The following is an 18,579-nucleotide window of genomic DNA, read 5'->3' on the forward strand; positions in this document are numbered from 1 at the left end:
AATTAAATACGTGACACAACGGTTGCGCAGAGGGGCGGGGAACGAGTACCTCGTAAGCACCACGGTGTTTTCGCGCGTGGTTTCTCTCCGCCGTTGTGTTCAGGCTATTTATATGTATACGCCCGAATGACTTATCCCATCTGTCGCTGCACATAGGGCAAGGGCGAGGAAAATTAGTCCTTCCCTGGCTGTATATAATTTACCTGGACCCTCTTATGGAGAATGTTTCATTCATTTTTTTTTTCTCTTTCACCGCTTTATTTGTAGAAACACAAAATAGATAGCAGCAATTAATGCGTTGGCGTGACATAAAATTGGCTAAATGCGCGGCATTTCTTCCCCAATTTGTTGGTAATTTTGCTAAGGGGAAAAAGGACTTTCAGGCAATTGGCGCGTGCAGGGAAGTTGCGCGGGGGGATGCCCCCCAAAGTTGTTCCAATTTCATCGCGAAGGTCACGGGGACGTATATACCGTGGGGGAAGTTTCTCTTTGCTCCTTTGGAAGCGAAGCATCCCAAGGGGGGAAAAAGGAAAAAAAAATTCGAAACCTTGCAGCACCAAGATTTGCACATTTGTACATTTAAAATGGCAGAATAATTCTTCGCGTCTGTTCCTTCTATGGATGTAAAACGCATCGACGATTTCTCTTATCCACCGCTGCCTTCCCCTTTTTTTTTTTTTTTTTTTTTTGAGTTATACCCATCATGTTAACCACAAATTGGACGCACTGTCCCCAAGCGCCATATGCGCATCCCAAATGATCACCTTTCCATTTGATAACGCACAAAGTTAAAGAAATGGGAACAGTTGCGTAAGTGCGCTTATACCTCTTTATGCCTGTTTACGCCAATTGCTATGTTACCAACTGGGGGTAAAATAAGAGGCCACCGTAATTTTTTACTTTATCTCCCCCCACACACATTTAGTATACGCGTAATTAACATTCACGCGCAACTGGTGAATGAAACAAGTCGACCATTTTATGTCTAATCGTTCTTATGCATACATTCGGGTCGTGAGGATGTTTTGCGCTTGTTTCGCCGTCCTAAAAATTGGCACATTTTTTCCCATGGCATTCATTAAAAACGTTTTTTTCGATGAGGAAGCCAATTTGGTGAGGGTCATTGTTAAGGGAAAACGTGTCAAAATGTATACGCCTCCGAGCAGACACACACGCACATGTTCAGTGTGGCTTCATAAATCCTAAGACACCTCCTCAAATGGTTACGAAACAGAATGAAACAACTTTTTCAGCCGTTCTGAGTGGATGCTTTATTACCCACGGGGAGGAAAAAAAAAAAAAAAGACGGACCGACCGACAAATACTTACTGCACTGTGTGCCTCCCCCATTTGGATAATTTTTTCCCTCTAAAACGAAAAATTGAGAAAATGGGGACGTCCTAAATTACAATACGGACGTGTGCATACGAATGCGCCCCAAGCGGAGCTTGTCCAAGTTCTCACCATTCACACGTTCCCGTTTGACAAAGTAGGAACGGAAAAAAGAAAAAAAAAAAAAGATCAAAATAAGATATATAAAATATAAAAATCACTGAATGCTCACACAAGTACATAATTGAAGTAATCCTCCCCTCGAGGCGTTAACCCTCGTCACTGCGCCTAATGTGAAAAGTGGAAAAAAGGAAACAGACGCAGATGGCTGGGAATGAACAAATGGGAGTCACTGAATAGGGGAAGAAACATAATTTGAAAGAAAAGAAAAAGGCACAAAAAAATATAAATTTTAGCAAAGAAGAAAAAATTCCGGTAAAGGGGAGGAGAAAAAATGCCATAAGTGTTTAGGGGCATAAAAAATTACGGGTCTAAGGGCAGAAATATATCAGTCATTAAAAAAAAGAAATCCATTCGGATTCGTTAGCTGGGTACCAAAGTGCATAAAACAATGGGTCGGTAAAAATGTAGAAAATGAACATATCCTCGAGGAGGTATATGTGGCACTCCCAGCTCAATGATAGTCCTCTATGTTTTGTTACATGTTCGTAAAGACCGTCTCCATGTGGGGGACACGAATTCAATAAGTAAAAATTCACTAACGCAAGGAACGAATCGAAAAACGGAAGAGAAGAGAGTCTTACTACCAGTAAGGATAGAAAAGTCTCACCACCTCCATTTCTGCCTACTGTACCACCTGTCATAGCAGTGTATTTTTTTTTTTTTTTTCTTTTAACCCTCCATAATTCCTCGTTGGATATGAAGGGGGTTAATTTATGTATGCATAAACGGACAGCTGGGAACTGCTCAAAATTTTGCGCCTACTTTGGTATATGCACTCGGGACGGTAACCCCCCAAAAGGGAAAAAAAAAGAAAAAGAGAAGAGAAAGAGGAACAAAAATGGAAGAGGAGGATGTGGACGAATAGGAAAGAAAAGGAAATCCATTTTTATCATCTCATTTTTGTGACCTCATTTTTTTATGACAATTTTTCCTACCCCTTAAACATTTTCCCCCATTTTACTTTTGTTCCTTTGAGGGGGAATGAAATCCATGCAATCAGATCAGAGGCGTAGCTTCATTTGGCTATTCCCCTTCCCGCGTACGCCGAACGGTTGATACCTTTATGCAGACGGTTAATTCTGCACAGGAGGGATGGCTAGGCAATTTTTTCTAACGCGCAAAAATGATGAATATGAGCATTGCTTTCATTTGGGGATAGGAAATTAAAACATGTCTATGAGATTTACCGGACGGGCATTAAGACGGAAAAAAATGTGAAAAATGAAAAAGATGCGTCGGCCGCGTATCCTTTTTTATATATATTAAATACCTACACAGTTTGAACGTACGGAAGACGCACAGAGCTTCTTTCTTTCCATTTTGCATTCCTTCGCGATGCTGCATGGAACATGTCTTTTTTGTTGCATTGTAACTCTGCGTACAGCACATATGTGGCCAACTGTACAGTGCATTCTGGCGTAACTGGACGCGGAAAAGGAGAACTAAAAATAGAGGTATAGGCTACATGGGAATTCTTATGTTCGGAAAATTAACGCAAAATGGGGTTTCTTTTTTTTTTTTTTTTTTCCCCTTTTCCGGCTTTGCCTTCTCATTTTTAACATCACATCCCTTCGCCGTCTAGGCAACATTTTTCGAACTGCAAATGCTTGCATGTAACGTTAGACTGCAGTGGGCACGGAAGGGGGTGAAAAGGACAAATACCTTTCGCATACGCATGGAGGGGGGGGCGATTTAAACTGGTGTAATCTGTCCAGTACGCGCGTATGCAAACCTCATTTGTCACATTGTTAAATTAAGAGCAGGGAAATTTTCCATTTTTCCGAAGGGGCAATATAGCAGCCCAAGAAAAATAGTGAAAATTGTGCGAAAAGGACTATAAAAATGAATTTAAAATGCAAAGGGAAAAAAAAATGAAAGATATACTTAGTGCACATTTGGGTGGCAAACTCTCCGGATGCAGAGCCATTCGCATAAGCGCAAGTACAAATATAAACATATGCACGTTCCCACTTGACCCTTGCCTCGCCTGTACATAGAAAAAAGGGTAGAAAATAATAGGCACCTTTTTTCTTCCTCGTCTATTCGTGTACCCATATAAATGCGTGCTCAAAGCAAAACCGCCAGGGCGCGATGAGCAAATTATGCATACTTGCGCATACATGTTCATACGGTATGTACATATATTCCCGGGCGCCGAGCCGTGAATATTTTTCTCGCCAGACCTCCACTGAACAAACTAGCAAGCAAGGATCCACAAAATGCCATGAACATCAGCAAACGTAAAGATAAACAGAAGTAAAAAAAAATAGTATAATACAATACGTGAGCAATTGTTGGCAGATGAATGTCCCCACCCATCCCTTGCTACACAAAATGCATCATGTAAATTAGAAAAGAAAAAAGGAACAAAGTTAACCCCCTCCCACTGAAATGATTATAACGATATATAAAAATGCCGATCATCTGATGACGTAACCTTTTGCCCAGCGGGTGATTTCTTTTTTTTTTTTTTTTTTCGCCATGAGGCAAGAGGTTTATACAATGCGCAAATGCGTACACCATATTAAATAGCTCGTTTGAACATGACGATAATATTATGCGTTTCGTCATTCATATATTACGCGAAATGTATAAGTAAATCCATACATTGAATTTGCAATTGTAATATTTATATGTAAACCCGCTCGGACGGCTTCCCATGTGCACGGGGCAAAAGAGAAAAAAAGAAAGTCCAAGCATAGATTAAAAATATTCAAGGCGCACTATGTCCACTCGCGTATGTGGACTGCCACATCGGTTGGTGAAAAAGCAAAAAATGCATACATAAAAATACAGTGACTTAGCGCATAAGTGTATAACGCAATAAAGAATATAGCAATAAGCATAACGCGTTAAACACAACGCATATTTTTATACGTATGTATAACAATGCGCATTGGCAGGGTGAGAAATATTTTTCCTGAATTAATATTTTTCCCACTTGATATTTTTTTACCCCACTTTCATGTCAGCATATTTTTTAAATTTCCAATGTATATATTTTGTATTGTATATAAGAGAAAAATAGCAATTTTTTAAAAAATTGCATCTTTTATATCTTAAGCGGAAATTATAAAATAAAATAAAACAAAATAAAAATACGAAATTGAATGACCGCGAATTTGAATGAGGAGTTTACGGAAATGGAAAAAGTACGTACGTATTGACAAACTTGAAAAAATTTTATGTTCACCTATATTACGCGTGAATAGGAACTTTTTTACATCACCATATTATTGCATGAAATATATGTAATAATGTATATATATTTGTATACTGCGTAATTTGTGCGCTTTTACGCTGTGTTTGCGCCCATGATACGTTTGCCTGCGCTACCATGTTTTTCATGTGAGTTATGTTTGTACGCATCGTATTGTGTTGCGCTGCGCCTATGTTTGTATACCTTTTACATGTGCCCCTACATATAATATATATTGTATATACATTATATCCATTTTGCATTATACGCATGACTTACGCGAATGTGCAGTTTTCCCTTGGGTTACCCCAAAACACCACATTATATGTTGCATTTCAGGGTTACCCACTCGAGTAGGAGATTTTGTAAAATTAAATGATAAGAAAATGCCTTCTCTTTTTCAACTCCAGAAGTCTTTTCGCTCAACTGCTATATTTATGGATTTTTTTTTTCCACGTTGTTTTTCCCATGATACACGTTCGAAGGGCACATCCTGTGAAGCACATGGTGTTCTCTTTTAACTGTTTTGCGAAAGGAGCACGTAGGTTCACATGTGCGCTCCTGTAATACGTCTACGTAACGCGTGTAAATGCGGCCAAGGTACACGCGCATGCGTTGGGCGCTTATGTTTATATGCATTTATGTAAATATGCGCCCTTATGCGTATTTTTTATGTGCCACTTTTTTACCATCCTTTCATTTACCTACCCACCGGTCCATGACTGCATTTGACTCCATTTAGCCACTTGCAATTCGACAATGCACAGTTGCCCCTGATACGTTTTTGAAGTATCTACATTTTTACCACTTTAATTTTTTCACCCGCACCCCACGTTTTCTTTTTCTTTTTTTTTTTATTCATTTTTTCCTTTATTTTCCTTTTTTTTCTTTTTTTCTTCTCCTTCTTTTCATTTTCCCCCTAAATGATATTTTGTGCGAATTAATGCCTATCATTACCCCGTCAAACGCGAAAATTGTGCGATTCAGCCAAAGTATGTCCTGCCGCATAGGTATGTATAAGTTTGGTACCTCTAAGGAAGGAGGCGCTTCGCTTCAAGTACGTCGATATATTTGCATATATTCACGTACTGTTTGTGCACTTGGGATTATACGTGTACATGCGCGCGTAAGTGTATGACGTGTGACGTATGACGCGTACATATGTTGCAACAGTCATCGCACTGAGCGAATATGCGTCCCGAGAAGGAGAAAAATACGATGGTGTCAGCGCATCCCATTTTTCTCACTTGTGCCTGACTTGTACATGCAACTGCGGCGTGTAACCCCGACGTGTAGCTGCGACGCGGAAGTGACAACCTTTGCGCGCACTTATCCACAACGTATGCATAGTTTGACCCAGCAGTCAACACACCCTCCCCACAAGCACGCAAGCCCCCATCGCGGTGCCCCCTTATTACGAAGTTAAGCGCGTGAATGATCAAAGTTGACACTTCATTTTTAAATTGAACAATTCGCTTGCCCAGGCAATTGTATATCTGTGCACGTCTGTATTTATTTTCCTCCACGTGCACATGTACGTAAGCGTGTATGCGTAACTACGTACGTACGAATTGAATGTATACACCTTAAGGTGTAGGGGTTGTATACATGTAGTTATGCATTCGTAAGGGTGTACGTAAGTACGTATTTATGCATTTGTGCACGCCTCTCCCCCCCATCCCCGGCAGTGTCATTTCCCCAGTTTGATTTACGCTTGTGCAAAGCGCGCTCCTCACGAAGGCCCCCCTTCTGCTCTGTTCCCATTTTGATAATCTCAATTTTGTTACATACGCATTTATGCCACTTTTAAACTGTATTTCCACGCGTGTATATTTTGAAACAGAATAAAGTTCAGAAAAGAAAGGAAAAAAAAAAAAAAAGAGGGCAAAAAATTACAACATGCACAAAGTAAATATACGCATGTTCGGGAGCGAACTCTGGAATTTTTGTTAAGCGTATAAATATTGCAGCGTGAGGAAAAGGTATTTTTTTTTTTCACTTTTTTTCACTTTTTTTTCACTTTTTTTTTCTTTTTTTCCCTCTTTTTTTTCCCCCCGAATTATGTCTTATTTCAATACTGAATGTTCATGCTGCATACATTTACGTGCTTGACGAAGCCAAATCGTAAAATTGTTCACTCAGCGCATCAGATCAGCATATGTACATAATTGTATGTATATATGTGTCCTCACCTCCCTCGAGCGTTGGTGCGTATATATTTGTGCTGCGTCTATATGTATTTGTCCCCATACGCGCGTTCTTCCTATGTACGTTAAAAGGTACATTTATACGTATGCTATATGTTAATCCCCCCTTCTTCTCTCCTCCTCTCAACGCTAAAATTGACCATTGTGTTGTATTAGCGTGTCACCGCTTGCATGTCATTTTTTTACCACGAGGAATGTGCCTGTTTATAGCCATTTTTTTTTTAAATCTTGTGATATACGTTTTCTTTTGCCCACCCTTCCCCTGTTGTGATATTTGTTTTGGGAAAACGTGAAAAGGAGGCAGACTGGGAAAAGCGCGAAAAGTGTGAGAAACACTTGCAAGTACGTGCGGCTTATAAGCGGCCACCCGCGCGGCCGAACCAACCAGGCGCGGAGTGCCTCATATTTCCACAAAGTTTTGAATTTTTTTTTTTTTTTTTATCCCTCCAGTTTGTAAAACAGGGCACATTTTGTATGCACACTCAAGTCTAGTTCTGCCCATTGCGCATATTTCGTATGTGACCTTTTTGTTTGCGGGCCCCCCCTCATCGGTGCATACAGAGAAGTACAATTTGTTAACCTCTTGTGCGCGACCGATTGAACTCTGTTTCGAATCTGCCAATTGGTAAGGGAGTCCACCACAGCCACGAATACGTTATATACGCATCTGTATATACACACGTGTACATAAATATCCTCATTACACACAGCCCTATCGCGCAAGCCAACGCCGGGGTGGCATAAACGAATCGTTTCAAATGAGGCGGACGACCACTCTCAAATGAATAAAATAAATGGATCAAAAATTGATGACACAAACAATTCTGAAACGCAACTACGAAAGCAAGTAAACAATAACAACCAACTGATAAGAGAAGGGAAATATAAAATGAGTACAAATTTTAACATCTCCAATTACAACTTAGATTTAATCAAATGTTTGCAAAATGACTCAGGAATCTACTTCATATTAGATCCTTCCAAAGCCATCAATGATAAAAAAAGTTCCGAAGTGTATGATATATTTATCCCTGAAAATAGTGATGGTGTTACCCTACATGTGCAGAAATTAAATGAGGAGTACAAATGCATAGGAGTGAGCATAACGAAGAAGGGCATTGACATTAACACTGGTACGCGCATCTTTAATACGAAGATTGCCGACTGGTTGGAGCAGCTGTTCCATTTTAACAAAACCTTGTCAAGCGGAAGCCAGCCCAGTGGCAACGGGGCTCCAAGCGCCAGCGCTGCTAATATTGGCGGCCAAGGCGATCATAGCGGCCACAGCGGCATTAACACCGCAAGCCACAGCAACAGACTCAAACGAGTGAGCAGCAACAACTCTGCCACCGCAGAGAGCAACAGCGTGGATACCTCCCCCTCCACAGTCATAAACAATTGCGACAAAGGCGCGAATGCGGCCATCAGCGCCCTGAGCAGCAGCGCAAACGGTGTTAGCGGTGTTGGCAGTGCTGGCAGCGTTGGCGTCGACGGCTACAACAACGTCAGGCATATGTCCTCACCTGGCATGCAGCAGGGACCAATCACCAACCTAGTTAAAAATCCCAAGAGCAATTTTGAGAATTTTGAAAATAACGACAATAACTATAACTCCACAGTGTGCAACAAGAAGACCAATAAAATGATAAATCAGTCTAGCTGCAATTTAAACCAAAGCAACGGTACGAGCAATGTGGTAACCCACATTGTGCCCTCCACCAATTTGTCCCCTGCTACTCAGTCGAAGGAGAATAGCAGTAACAGTAATAATAACGCCCCTTCGACTCACCACCACCTGCAGCGGGTGCAACACACCAAACAGATAAGGTTGAATCAGATGAATGCGACCCACTCGCACAAGTCGCATTTGCTACCGTATCACGGTGCTAATTATGAGGACAAGAGTAGTAAGCTGTACAGCAGTGGAGGGGCAAATGTAGGCGGTACCAATATCAGCGCGGCAAATGTGAGTGGGACCAATATCAGTGGGGCCAATGCCAGCAGTGTGAACAACAAAAATGTGCTCAATGCGACATCGGCCAATTTGGCTGCATCGGGGGTGGGGTCCGGCAACGCCCAGGGATCGTCTAACCTTAACAGTGAACACATGAAGAATAACAAACTGGGGTGTACCAACAGGCAGAAAAATGTTAACCACGTACATGGCAGTCAGCCGCATAACAGTCAGCCACTTAGCAGTCAGCAGCATGGTGGCGACCCCTTGTACAACGCGCAGAATGGGCAGAACCCGCAGAACTCGCAGGACGGACAGAATACACATCCAAACAGTAACCATCTATATAATAATCCCAAACCGCAACAGCCGTCATACAATGAAAATTTCGGCTATCGACCGACCCTATTCAATTTGCTCGAAGTTTTGGCGAATCATAATATTACTACTCCAGATCAGCGTGTGTGCATAAGGGGGATAGTGACCGATTTTTTAAACAACGAATTACCTCATGGGAAGATCTATGCATACATCGGTGCAGTAGTAGGCCACGACATTCTACATGACATAATAAGGAAATTGGAGAAGGATCCCAATCGAAATGTTGTTCCGGATGCTTCTGGCTTGGCACGAATCGAGGCAGCTTTCGGATTGAGTAAATCATCCTATGATTTCGTGAATCATAACTCTAACAACACAAGTGTTAATAATATTCCTAATGTTTTGTTTAACCACCGAAATCTGAATAGTGCTCTGCTGAACAATCATATTTATTCGAGTATCCTCTCCAATGTAGCGAACAGCAGCTTGGCCAATAATAATAACAATCACAATAATAATCACAGTAATAATCACAGTAATAACAATAACAGTATCGCTAACGGGGGCAGCGCCAACGCACGGAGTGCCGACCGAATCAATATCGACACTGAGAAACTCCTAAGTAACGTTAAAACGCAGGCTGATTTAAACAACCTGCTCAAGTATGCCAAGGGGAGCGACAACTACGCCTTGGCCTGTAACAATCTTATTAGTATGAATAAAAAGAAGGGGCTTCTTCCCCCCCCCAGCATGAATAACTTCTTAAATATCCGTTCAGAGGGTCCGTTCAACAATGGCATGACCTCCCTTGGCGGGGTGAGCGGCGTGGGACTGGGCAGCGCAGGGATGATGAACCAGAAAGGTGGCGGGCTCACTGCGCACGACTATCTCTGCATGTCGAGGAACCTCAACATGCAGTGTCACCCGCTCAACAACAGGGCAAGCGTTTCGGATGATGAGGAAGAGCTCATGAAGGTAATCAAGAAAAACATTGAAACGTACAAAATGAATAATATTAAGAATATGCTTATATCGTCCGTCTTCGGTAGAATCAAGTGGCTTAAAATAATGAACGAATCACCACACGCCTACCTCTATGGACATAGTATTGTCAAGTTTGGGAATAAATTATACATGTTCGGAGGGACAAATAGCAAGCACAAGAAGGTGCCATTCAATCATACACTCACCTTTAGTCTCATTTATTACAATTATAAGTTATTGCCACTTGGTGGAAATTACCCCGAAGAAAGAGATGGCCACACCACACACCTGATCTCGTTGAAAACCGGACTAGCTGTCTTCCTTTTCGGCGGTAGTAACGAGAGTACCTACTTTAATGATATTTACACACTCGATATGGAGACCAGGAAATGGAGCCAACGAATTACGAAAGGGAAGATTCCCCTGCCTAGGGATCAACACTGTTCATTGGTATACCCAGCGAAAAGTGAACACGTCCGAGGGGAGAGAACTAATCTAACCGAGGGAGTAATCATCTTTGGAGGGAAATGCCTCTACAACAATAATATTGTTAACCTGAATGATATGTGGATATTCCTATTCCAAATAAACATGTGGGTCCGAATCAATTACTCCACTCAAGAGTCTCCAATTGGAAGATATGGCATGAATTTCGTCTGGTCCGACACGAATACTTTGTGTCTCTTTGGTGGAGAGTACTTTGATTCGAATAAGAACTGTCGTGAGAGGAAGCTACTTGACGACATGTGGACCTTCCGTCTGAACCCTGCCTCCACTTCCAGCGCGATAACCACCGGGGGAGGACCAGTTGCCACAAATAATGCTACTACTACTGCTACCACCCCGCTTGCCGATGCAGCAGAGGTAAGCGTCGGGGTAGGCGTCGGGGTAGGCGTCGGGGTAGGCGTCGGGGTAGGCGTCGGGGTAGGCGTCGGGGTAAGCGGCAACATCGGCGGAGCGGGAGGAGTACCCACCAGCGGAGGTGCCTGCAGAAATTTTATCTATAATAACTCCAGCTCCATGGAAGGGACGCTCTACAACGCGGTTGACATAATGCACGCTGATTCCTTTAACAATGGGAATGTCCATGCTGCTGCGAATAACCCCCCCGGGGGTAGTAACACCAACGAGGGAAATAAGAAGCAGTTTTATCAGAACCATTTAGCGACGAGTCTGTCCATAGATAAGAGCAGTACCTGCGAGAATTTAAAAAATCTAATGAATAATGGCTTGGGGGAGAATTCCATCCCAAACGCATCCATCAACCCATCCATAAACGCCTCTTTCAATTTGAGTGATGATAAAGACTCAACCGATAATGAAAACGATAATGCGAATAACCTCCTTAAGAGAGTAAAAATAACGGGGGAATGGAAGAGGGAGATATACGATGGGAAGATTGGCTGTAGGTCAAACTATACTAGTATCTTCATAACTCAAAGGCATCAAGATTTTAAGAACGCAGAACCGAAGACGATTGAGAAGCTGATGCTGCTATGCAGCGGAATAACCTACGTCAACAAAGACAATAAGTTGAAAATCGTTTCAAGTGACGAAATCTATGTCTACTTCTTCTCTCAGAAGAGGTGGTATCTCCTAAGGGGGAAGTTATACAATGAAGAATTCATCTATAATGCACGACAGAGACATGTGGGCTGCTTCTTCGAATCAAAGAATGTACTCGGCAGAGCGAATAAGAATCCCGTTCCTTGTATCTTCATCCAGGGGGGGTTTAAAAAGAACTCCATTTTTGGAGACGCCTGGTTATTATCCCTCACAGGAGACAACCCCCTTAGAATCCATGAGTATGATACGTGTAGAGAAAAAATATCCACCACGCAGATGCCACTGTACTACTTCAGGGACACACATTCGATTAGCCTCCTCTACAGCTTCTGCACTCTGCAAAAATGGCTTTTTGGTGCATTTGCCAATTTGGTTGATAATTGCGTCCATGCTTTAAACCCAGCAGAGAATGTTTTTATAAAATATGAGTTGACCCCCGAACATGACGGGATGCTGTCCATTCAGGATGATGGAGAGGGCCTCGACTTCAACGCCATGAATAGAATTCTACGCCTATACGGAAACTATCGTAGCTATGATAGCAACAGCTTGTATAATGAGACGGGCATGGGGGGAAGTGTGAAGAAGCACAACTTGCCCAATAGCGATTTTGTGAGTAGCCACCGAATTGACGACTCCGATGAGGAGGATGGCGGTGAGACTGGTGGTGGGGATACTCCATGTGCGGAGAAGATACAGCAGGAACCCGGCACAGGAGAGAACAGTAATAATAATAATGATAACCCCACTGGGGAAGAAGCCGGGACGACGAAAAACAACAATGAAGCAACTCCCCAGGGGGGAAACCAAAGGAGGAAGAAAAAATGCTCCTTCAATGACCATTATTATCATAAGAATTATGACCAAGAATATTTTTACAACGAAAATGCAAATGGACTGTTTGATATAAAATATGGCATAGGATTCAAAATGTCATTTGCTCGTATCTCCTCCAGTTGTGCCATTATGTCAAGGACTATAAACACCATCGGGATCGGATTACTCTCCTTAGAGTTAATGAACCACTGTGACGCCAAAGAGTTAGCCACCCCTCTGTGCATGTGGAAGTTACCCAATAAAGAATTGATAAACAGAAACATTGCCAACAAGTCAGAGCATAGGCATCATCAGAAGTTGCTTATGTCTTATACGCCATTCAATAGCCCCAGTCTGTTAGCGGAGCAGATTAACATCCTTGGGACGTATAGCGGTACTAGGTTATTATACTGGGATTTTAGAGACGACATGGATTTTATTGTATTTTCCCCCGCGAATAATAACATTTACCTGAGCAGCTCCCCCCTCAGCATTGACGAAATTAAGTGTAGAAAAAAGAGAAGAGGAGCCGCGAAGGGAGCGGCGAACGGGGCTGCCAGCGGGGTAGACTCTTCCAGAAAACTCCACTGCATCGAGGACATTAAACTGAGCAACAGAGAAGTTAAGCGAAAGCCTCATTTCGATCAGCACGAGGAGGAAAAGGAAAAATATAAAAGGAGCAAGGTAGACCATAGTGTGAGTCGTCTTCCTGTCGTTAATAATGGGACGAACACAGATGCTGAGAAGAAGGATGAGCAGGATTTCCAGGTGGGAGAGAAGAGCTGCACACCAGGGGTTAAGGATGAGCAGCAATATAGTCTAAACGGCAATGTCAAGGAGGAAAACGACAAGAATAAAAAGTCCGACGGAAAGAACAACGATGGTGGTGTCGCCCAATTTGGTGACACCGGTGAAGCTACTGCTAAGGATGGTGGACAAAAGGACGAGGTGAGCGAAAAGTGCCCCAAGGTTGATACTTCCAACGGTTCGTCGGCTTCCCCTCCTCAGGGAGGAGCAAACAATGATGCAGATGCGAGCACAACAGCGAACCGGAAGGATGAACCGAAACTACGAGGGCCAAAAAAGTCATCCCCCCCAAAGAGTAACAAAAGTAAGTATTACGAAAATGAACAATTTCAGCACAGCAATGACATTTTGAAGAAGATGAATTTATTCGAATACAACTCTCATTTGCATCCGACCATATCGAAGGAGAAGTACAACGTTAGTCCCATTTTCCCTTTGTGGGATCATCCCAAAGATAGTATTGACTATTGCTTGTCTACTTATTTGTATTGGCTCTACCTGAGGAGAAGTACGAATATCTTTCTCCAGAACACTTTGCTGATACCGACGTGTATGAGGAGAGACGACCACGTTGCGAAAGGCGCAGCAGGAGATGCCACCGGCACGTCTTCCACTGGTACCCAGAAGGGGAAGAAGCCAAGGGGGCGAAGGAAATTCAAAAAGGGAGCCATGAAGAATGGGAAAAGTGGCATAGAAGTGGAAAAGAAAGAGAAAGCGGAGGAAGTAGAGAAATCAGACAAATCAGACAAAGCAGATAAAGGAGAGGACACAAATTCACCTGTAGCAGTGAAGGAAGAAGTGGACGATGAAGTGAGGAAAGCAGTAGGCGACCTACCCAGTAAGGACGACACGGTACTCTCCCCTAGTAGTAACGACCCAAGCACACACAAAGACGGAGATGAGAATACCAACCAGGGTGGCATCCTCAACGATTTGAACAACGATGGAATGGCTAACGAGAAACTCCACGTGAAGAACGAATTACAGGAAGAGGTTCCTGCTAGTAGTAGTGACAAGGTCTGTGTTGACAATCTGGAGGTCCATGGCGCAACTGAAGCGAGTAGTAACGGTGATATAAAGGAAAGTAAGGGTAACAGTGGAGAGGCTTCAAACGAAGGAGATGGCTCTGGACCAGTGGGTGCTGTCCCCTCTAGTGACGGTGCTTCCCATACGATTGAGAGCAACGCCAAGGTTAGTGCCAGGGAAGGCGAAACGAATGAGGAAGATGACAGCGAAGTGGATGAAAACGGGTTCACAAAGCTGCAGAAGAAAAAACTGGAAGAAGCCTTAGAGTACGGCATATCGCAAGAAGTGAAAAAGCGCAAACATGTACATAGGAACGAAACGGATGATAGCGCACAGGAGGACGACTACAATGAGGACGGTGAGGAAGAGGAAGAGGAGGACGACGAGGAGGAAGGCAAAAAGAACGCAGACGCGGCAGAGAATTCGAACAGTGTGGAGAAAGCGCAGCAGGGGGAAGAGGCGAATGGGGCGAACACAGCGAATACGGCGGATTCGTCGAACACGGCGGATGCGGCGAACATGGCAAATGGGGCAAACCATACAGAGGCCACCCCCAATGGGGAATCCCCAGGTGACGCGAACAACCCCGAGAGGACACCCGAAACGAATGACGCGCAAGTGAGTGCATCACCCGTCGCGAAAGACTCAGACGCAGCGCCAAATCAGCAACCATCCCCCAAAGCGACATTCGTAAAAGAAGGAGGAAAACGAATGAAGAAGACAAAAAATAAAAAAGAAAAAGGCGAAAACGCAGTGGGAAAAAGAAGAGGAAATAGCCATTGGATGAACCGTCATAGCAATGATGCGAAGAATGAACAAAATGAAAAAACACGAAAGGAGAATTATGTCAATGTCTACATGGAGACACTCAAAATTACAGATCAGTATTATATAAATAATACGAATAAATACACCCTGTACAATTTTCTGAGGAGGAAACTTTACCGGATGGTTGAGTTTCACTATCTGTTTACTCCCTCTGATTATGAATACGGCTCGTTCATTATGATGGGATTCCTAAATGACAACACGAGTAGCAGCATAGAAGTTAATAGAATCTGTGAGGCGGGAATTTTACTTTATTACAAGAATCGACTAATCAAACGGTTGGATGCGCCATTCATAGACACCGCGTATAATCTGTCCCTTTCGAAATATCCTCCGAACCCATCATTATACGAAGGAAATCTGTACAAATATGCCCTCACCGTTATTGTGAATGTCCCCAATTGGCTCAAACCTTCCATTAGCAAACAAGAGTTTGTTCATGAGAATAATTATGCTTTCCTCCTCTTTAAGAAGAAACTGGTGAGTCTCATTAAGTACTACCTCTGCATCTGTGAAGACACGGCAAAGCTAACCAAGTGGAGACAATCGCGTGATCTTAAATTGAAGAAGTACCTTGAAAATATGCAATACAGCAATAGACTCTCCAAAAATGACTCGGACAATGAGTACGAGAAGGCCTACAAAATAATGTATAACGATAAGGAGAAGAACCGAAATGACCAGGAGGAGAAGCAGGTTGTGCCTCATAAGGAAGAGACACCGCAAAGGAGGGACCGCGCAGCGGCACAGCTAGCCAAATCGGATGAAGGCAGAACCCACGAGGGAAATAGGAGGAGGGGCGAGGCTGCTAATGCGGTAGCGGAGGCGGAAGTGGTAGAAGCGGCGAATGAGGCCAATGCAGCAGATGCAGATGATGCGGCAGATGCTTCCACTGGGGATAAGCTCCAGGAGAACTGTACCAACTTAAAAGAGGAGGAGGAAGAGGAAGAAGAAGAAGAAGAAGAACCCGCAGAGAATGACATGCCAGCCGAGGAGGAAGAAGCGGAAGAAGGCGAGGAAGGCGCTGCAGAGGACGAAGGAATGAACGAGCAGTATGCACATAAACCGAAGAAGGAAAGGAAGCGGAAAAAGCGAAATGAAGAGGAGGAAGAAGAGGAAGAAGATGAGGTAGAAGAGGAAGAGGAAGAAGTGGAAGAGGAGCAGGTAGAAGAGGAAGATGGCGAAGAGGGCGACGAGGGCGAAGATGATGAAGAATACGTTCCGGAGGAAGACGAAGAGCACAGAGACGTCGATGCGGATGAGGACAATGAAGAGGAGGACCAAAATGATGAGGAGGACCAAAATGATGAGGAGGATCAAAATGATGAGGAGGATCAAAATGAGGAGGACCAAAGAAAGGCCAGAAAAAAACAGAAAGTCAGCCACGAAGAAGTGGACGATGAGGAGGAAGAAGAGGATGGTGAAGAGGTCGACGAAGAAGAGGAAGAAGTGGAGGAGGACGAAGAGGAGGAAGAGGAGGATGGAGAAAAGGATGGTGATGAGGTCAACGAAGAAGAGGAAGAAGTAGAGGAGGAAGAGGAAGATGAAGAAGAACAAAAGGAGGAAGATGAGGAAGAGTACGACCCAGAAGAAGACGATGACGATCATAACGAAGTGCTTAAGGCTGTAGAAGACGAGGATGAGGAGAAGGAAAACCTTGTCAACTCCCACGAAGACGGGAATGAAGTCGATGAGGAGAATTACGAGGACGAGTGGAGCAGCTAAAAGGGGGAGAGAGCAGATTGAGTCCTTCCTACCCCATCTGGAGAAAAAGAGAGAAGGAAAAAGAACAAAACAAAAATACACATAAAGAAGTATCGCACAGATTCTGCAGCTTAACCTGTACTCACTGTGCATCATAAGTGTGGCTTTGTTTTACCCACGGGCGAAGTACGGTTATGTGGACGAATCAGCTGCTTACAATGTGAAACGTAGCGAGTCTGCCTCGTTCCCCTCTGACCACACCCGTGTGATAAGGAAATGAAGAAATTCTCGAGGCAGTACTTTTCCCCCATAATACCATTAAGGCACATCAAATGGAGAAAAGGATCCTCCTGAAAAATATGTCTATGTGTATTTAACTAATATACGAGGTGTGAAAACCCGTAGGGACGGGAAACCCTTCCTCCTCCAGATAATACCCGACCTGAGCAAAATATAGATATTTATTTACACACCGCAAAATTAGGGGTCACTTTTGTGTGCTCCCCGTTTTGCACGTCATCCCAAGTTGCCTCCTCATGAAGTTGAAATTGTGCCTATGTAACAGTCGCGAAGAACATCTTCCTCTTAGGATTTAATTTACTCCCTACGGTTGATAAAACATCGGCAGTGTTCTCACTTGAATTAGCTTCCCATCGGAGTGTTCTTCCCCCCCCAAAAGAGGAAGACATAAATGGCGCGAAGGGGGGGAAGGAGAAGAATTATTAGAAGGGGCTTCTCGGCCCTATCAGCACATAACAAAGGGGAACCTCCACCAAGAAAGTATAAACGTCCAAACCTCTCGCGCCTTATAACAACACGGTCCGATCACACATGAGCGGTGTGTGCATGCGTTGCACCTTTTAACCATACGAAACGATGAGTCCCCTCCTTGTTGGCAACCTTTTTAAGCGCTCTCATTTTTTTTTCCTTTTAGAAGAGAAGCCAAGCAGCACAGTTGGTACAGCACATGTGCTGAATATATAATTACACATTTATTTCCTACCTATACTTTTTATTGCTGCGGGGCAGTGGAATTGTGGCTGCCAGCGTAAAAACCTCCGCAGGGACAGCCCACACCTATGGGGCCATGTGTACATAGAGAGGGGAGGCGAAACGCCACAACGTCCCCATCGCACCCCTCCCGAGCGATACACGCAAAAAAGATGTGCCCACGTACCGGCGCAGTTTTAATTTGTTAATTCATTTAATTAGCCTTTTCCCTGTCGCACCCCCAAAGTAACATATCACCTTGTCATTTTTATGTTATGTTTTAAAAGCCACTGTTTTGTATTTTTGAAAAAGTCACAGTTGTGAGAGAAGCGGCTGTACTGCACGTGTTGTGTATGTATGCACCACACGCCTTATGGTGTGAACATGCCATTTTTACCCTCTTTAACTTCTTTACCCTTTTTATACCTTTTTATTTTTTTTTATTTTTTTTTTTTATTTTTTCCCTTATCAATCGAATGAACTTTATCCCTTCTTAATGTTTTTACAAAAGTATAATTAAAAAAATGAATGAAAAATGGACAAGTTGGAAGGGGGGCCATGGATAGGAGGTGATTTGCTGCTCCGCTCCCTTAGGGGGAAACTGCGTGCCAGGGAAAGAAAGGCCCACGGGTGTAGAGAGGAGTTGCCTAAACTCTTTGCAC

At 43.3% G+C, this 18,579-nt stretch overlaps 1 protein-coding gene across 1 annotated transcript; it reads left to right on the top strand.

The window, feature by feature from the left end:
• Positions 1–7,702: 7,702 nt before the first annotated feature.
• On the top strand, positions 7,703–16,948 carry C922_00101 (hypothetical protein; the record flags this gene model as incomplete). Its single annotated transcript, XM_008815718.1, has 1 exon — positions 7,703–16,948. One exon carries the CDS (start codon positions 7,703–7,705, stop codon positions 16,946–16,948), a length of 9,246 nt encoding a protein of 3,081 aa, XP_008813940.1.
• Between the last annotated feature and the right edge of the window lie 1,631 nt (positions 16,949–18,579).

This window comes from Plasmodium inui, assembly GCF_000524495.1.
Source record: "Plasmodium inui San Antonio 1 unplaced genomic scaffold supercont1.1, whole genome shotgun sequence".
NCBI classification, from domain to species: domain Eukaryota; phylum Apicomplexa; class Aconoidasida; order Haemosporida; family Plasmodiidae; genus Plasmodium; species Plasmodium inui.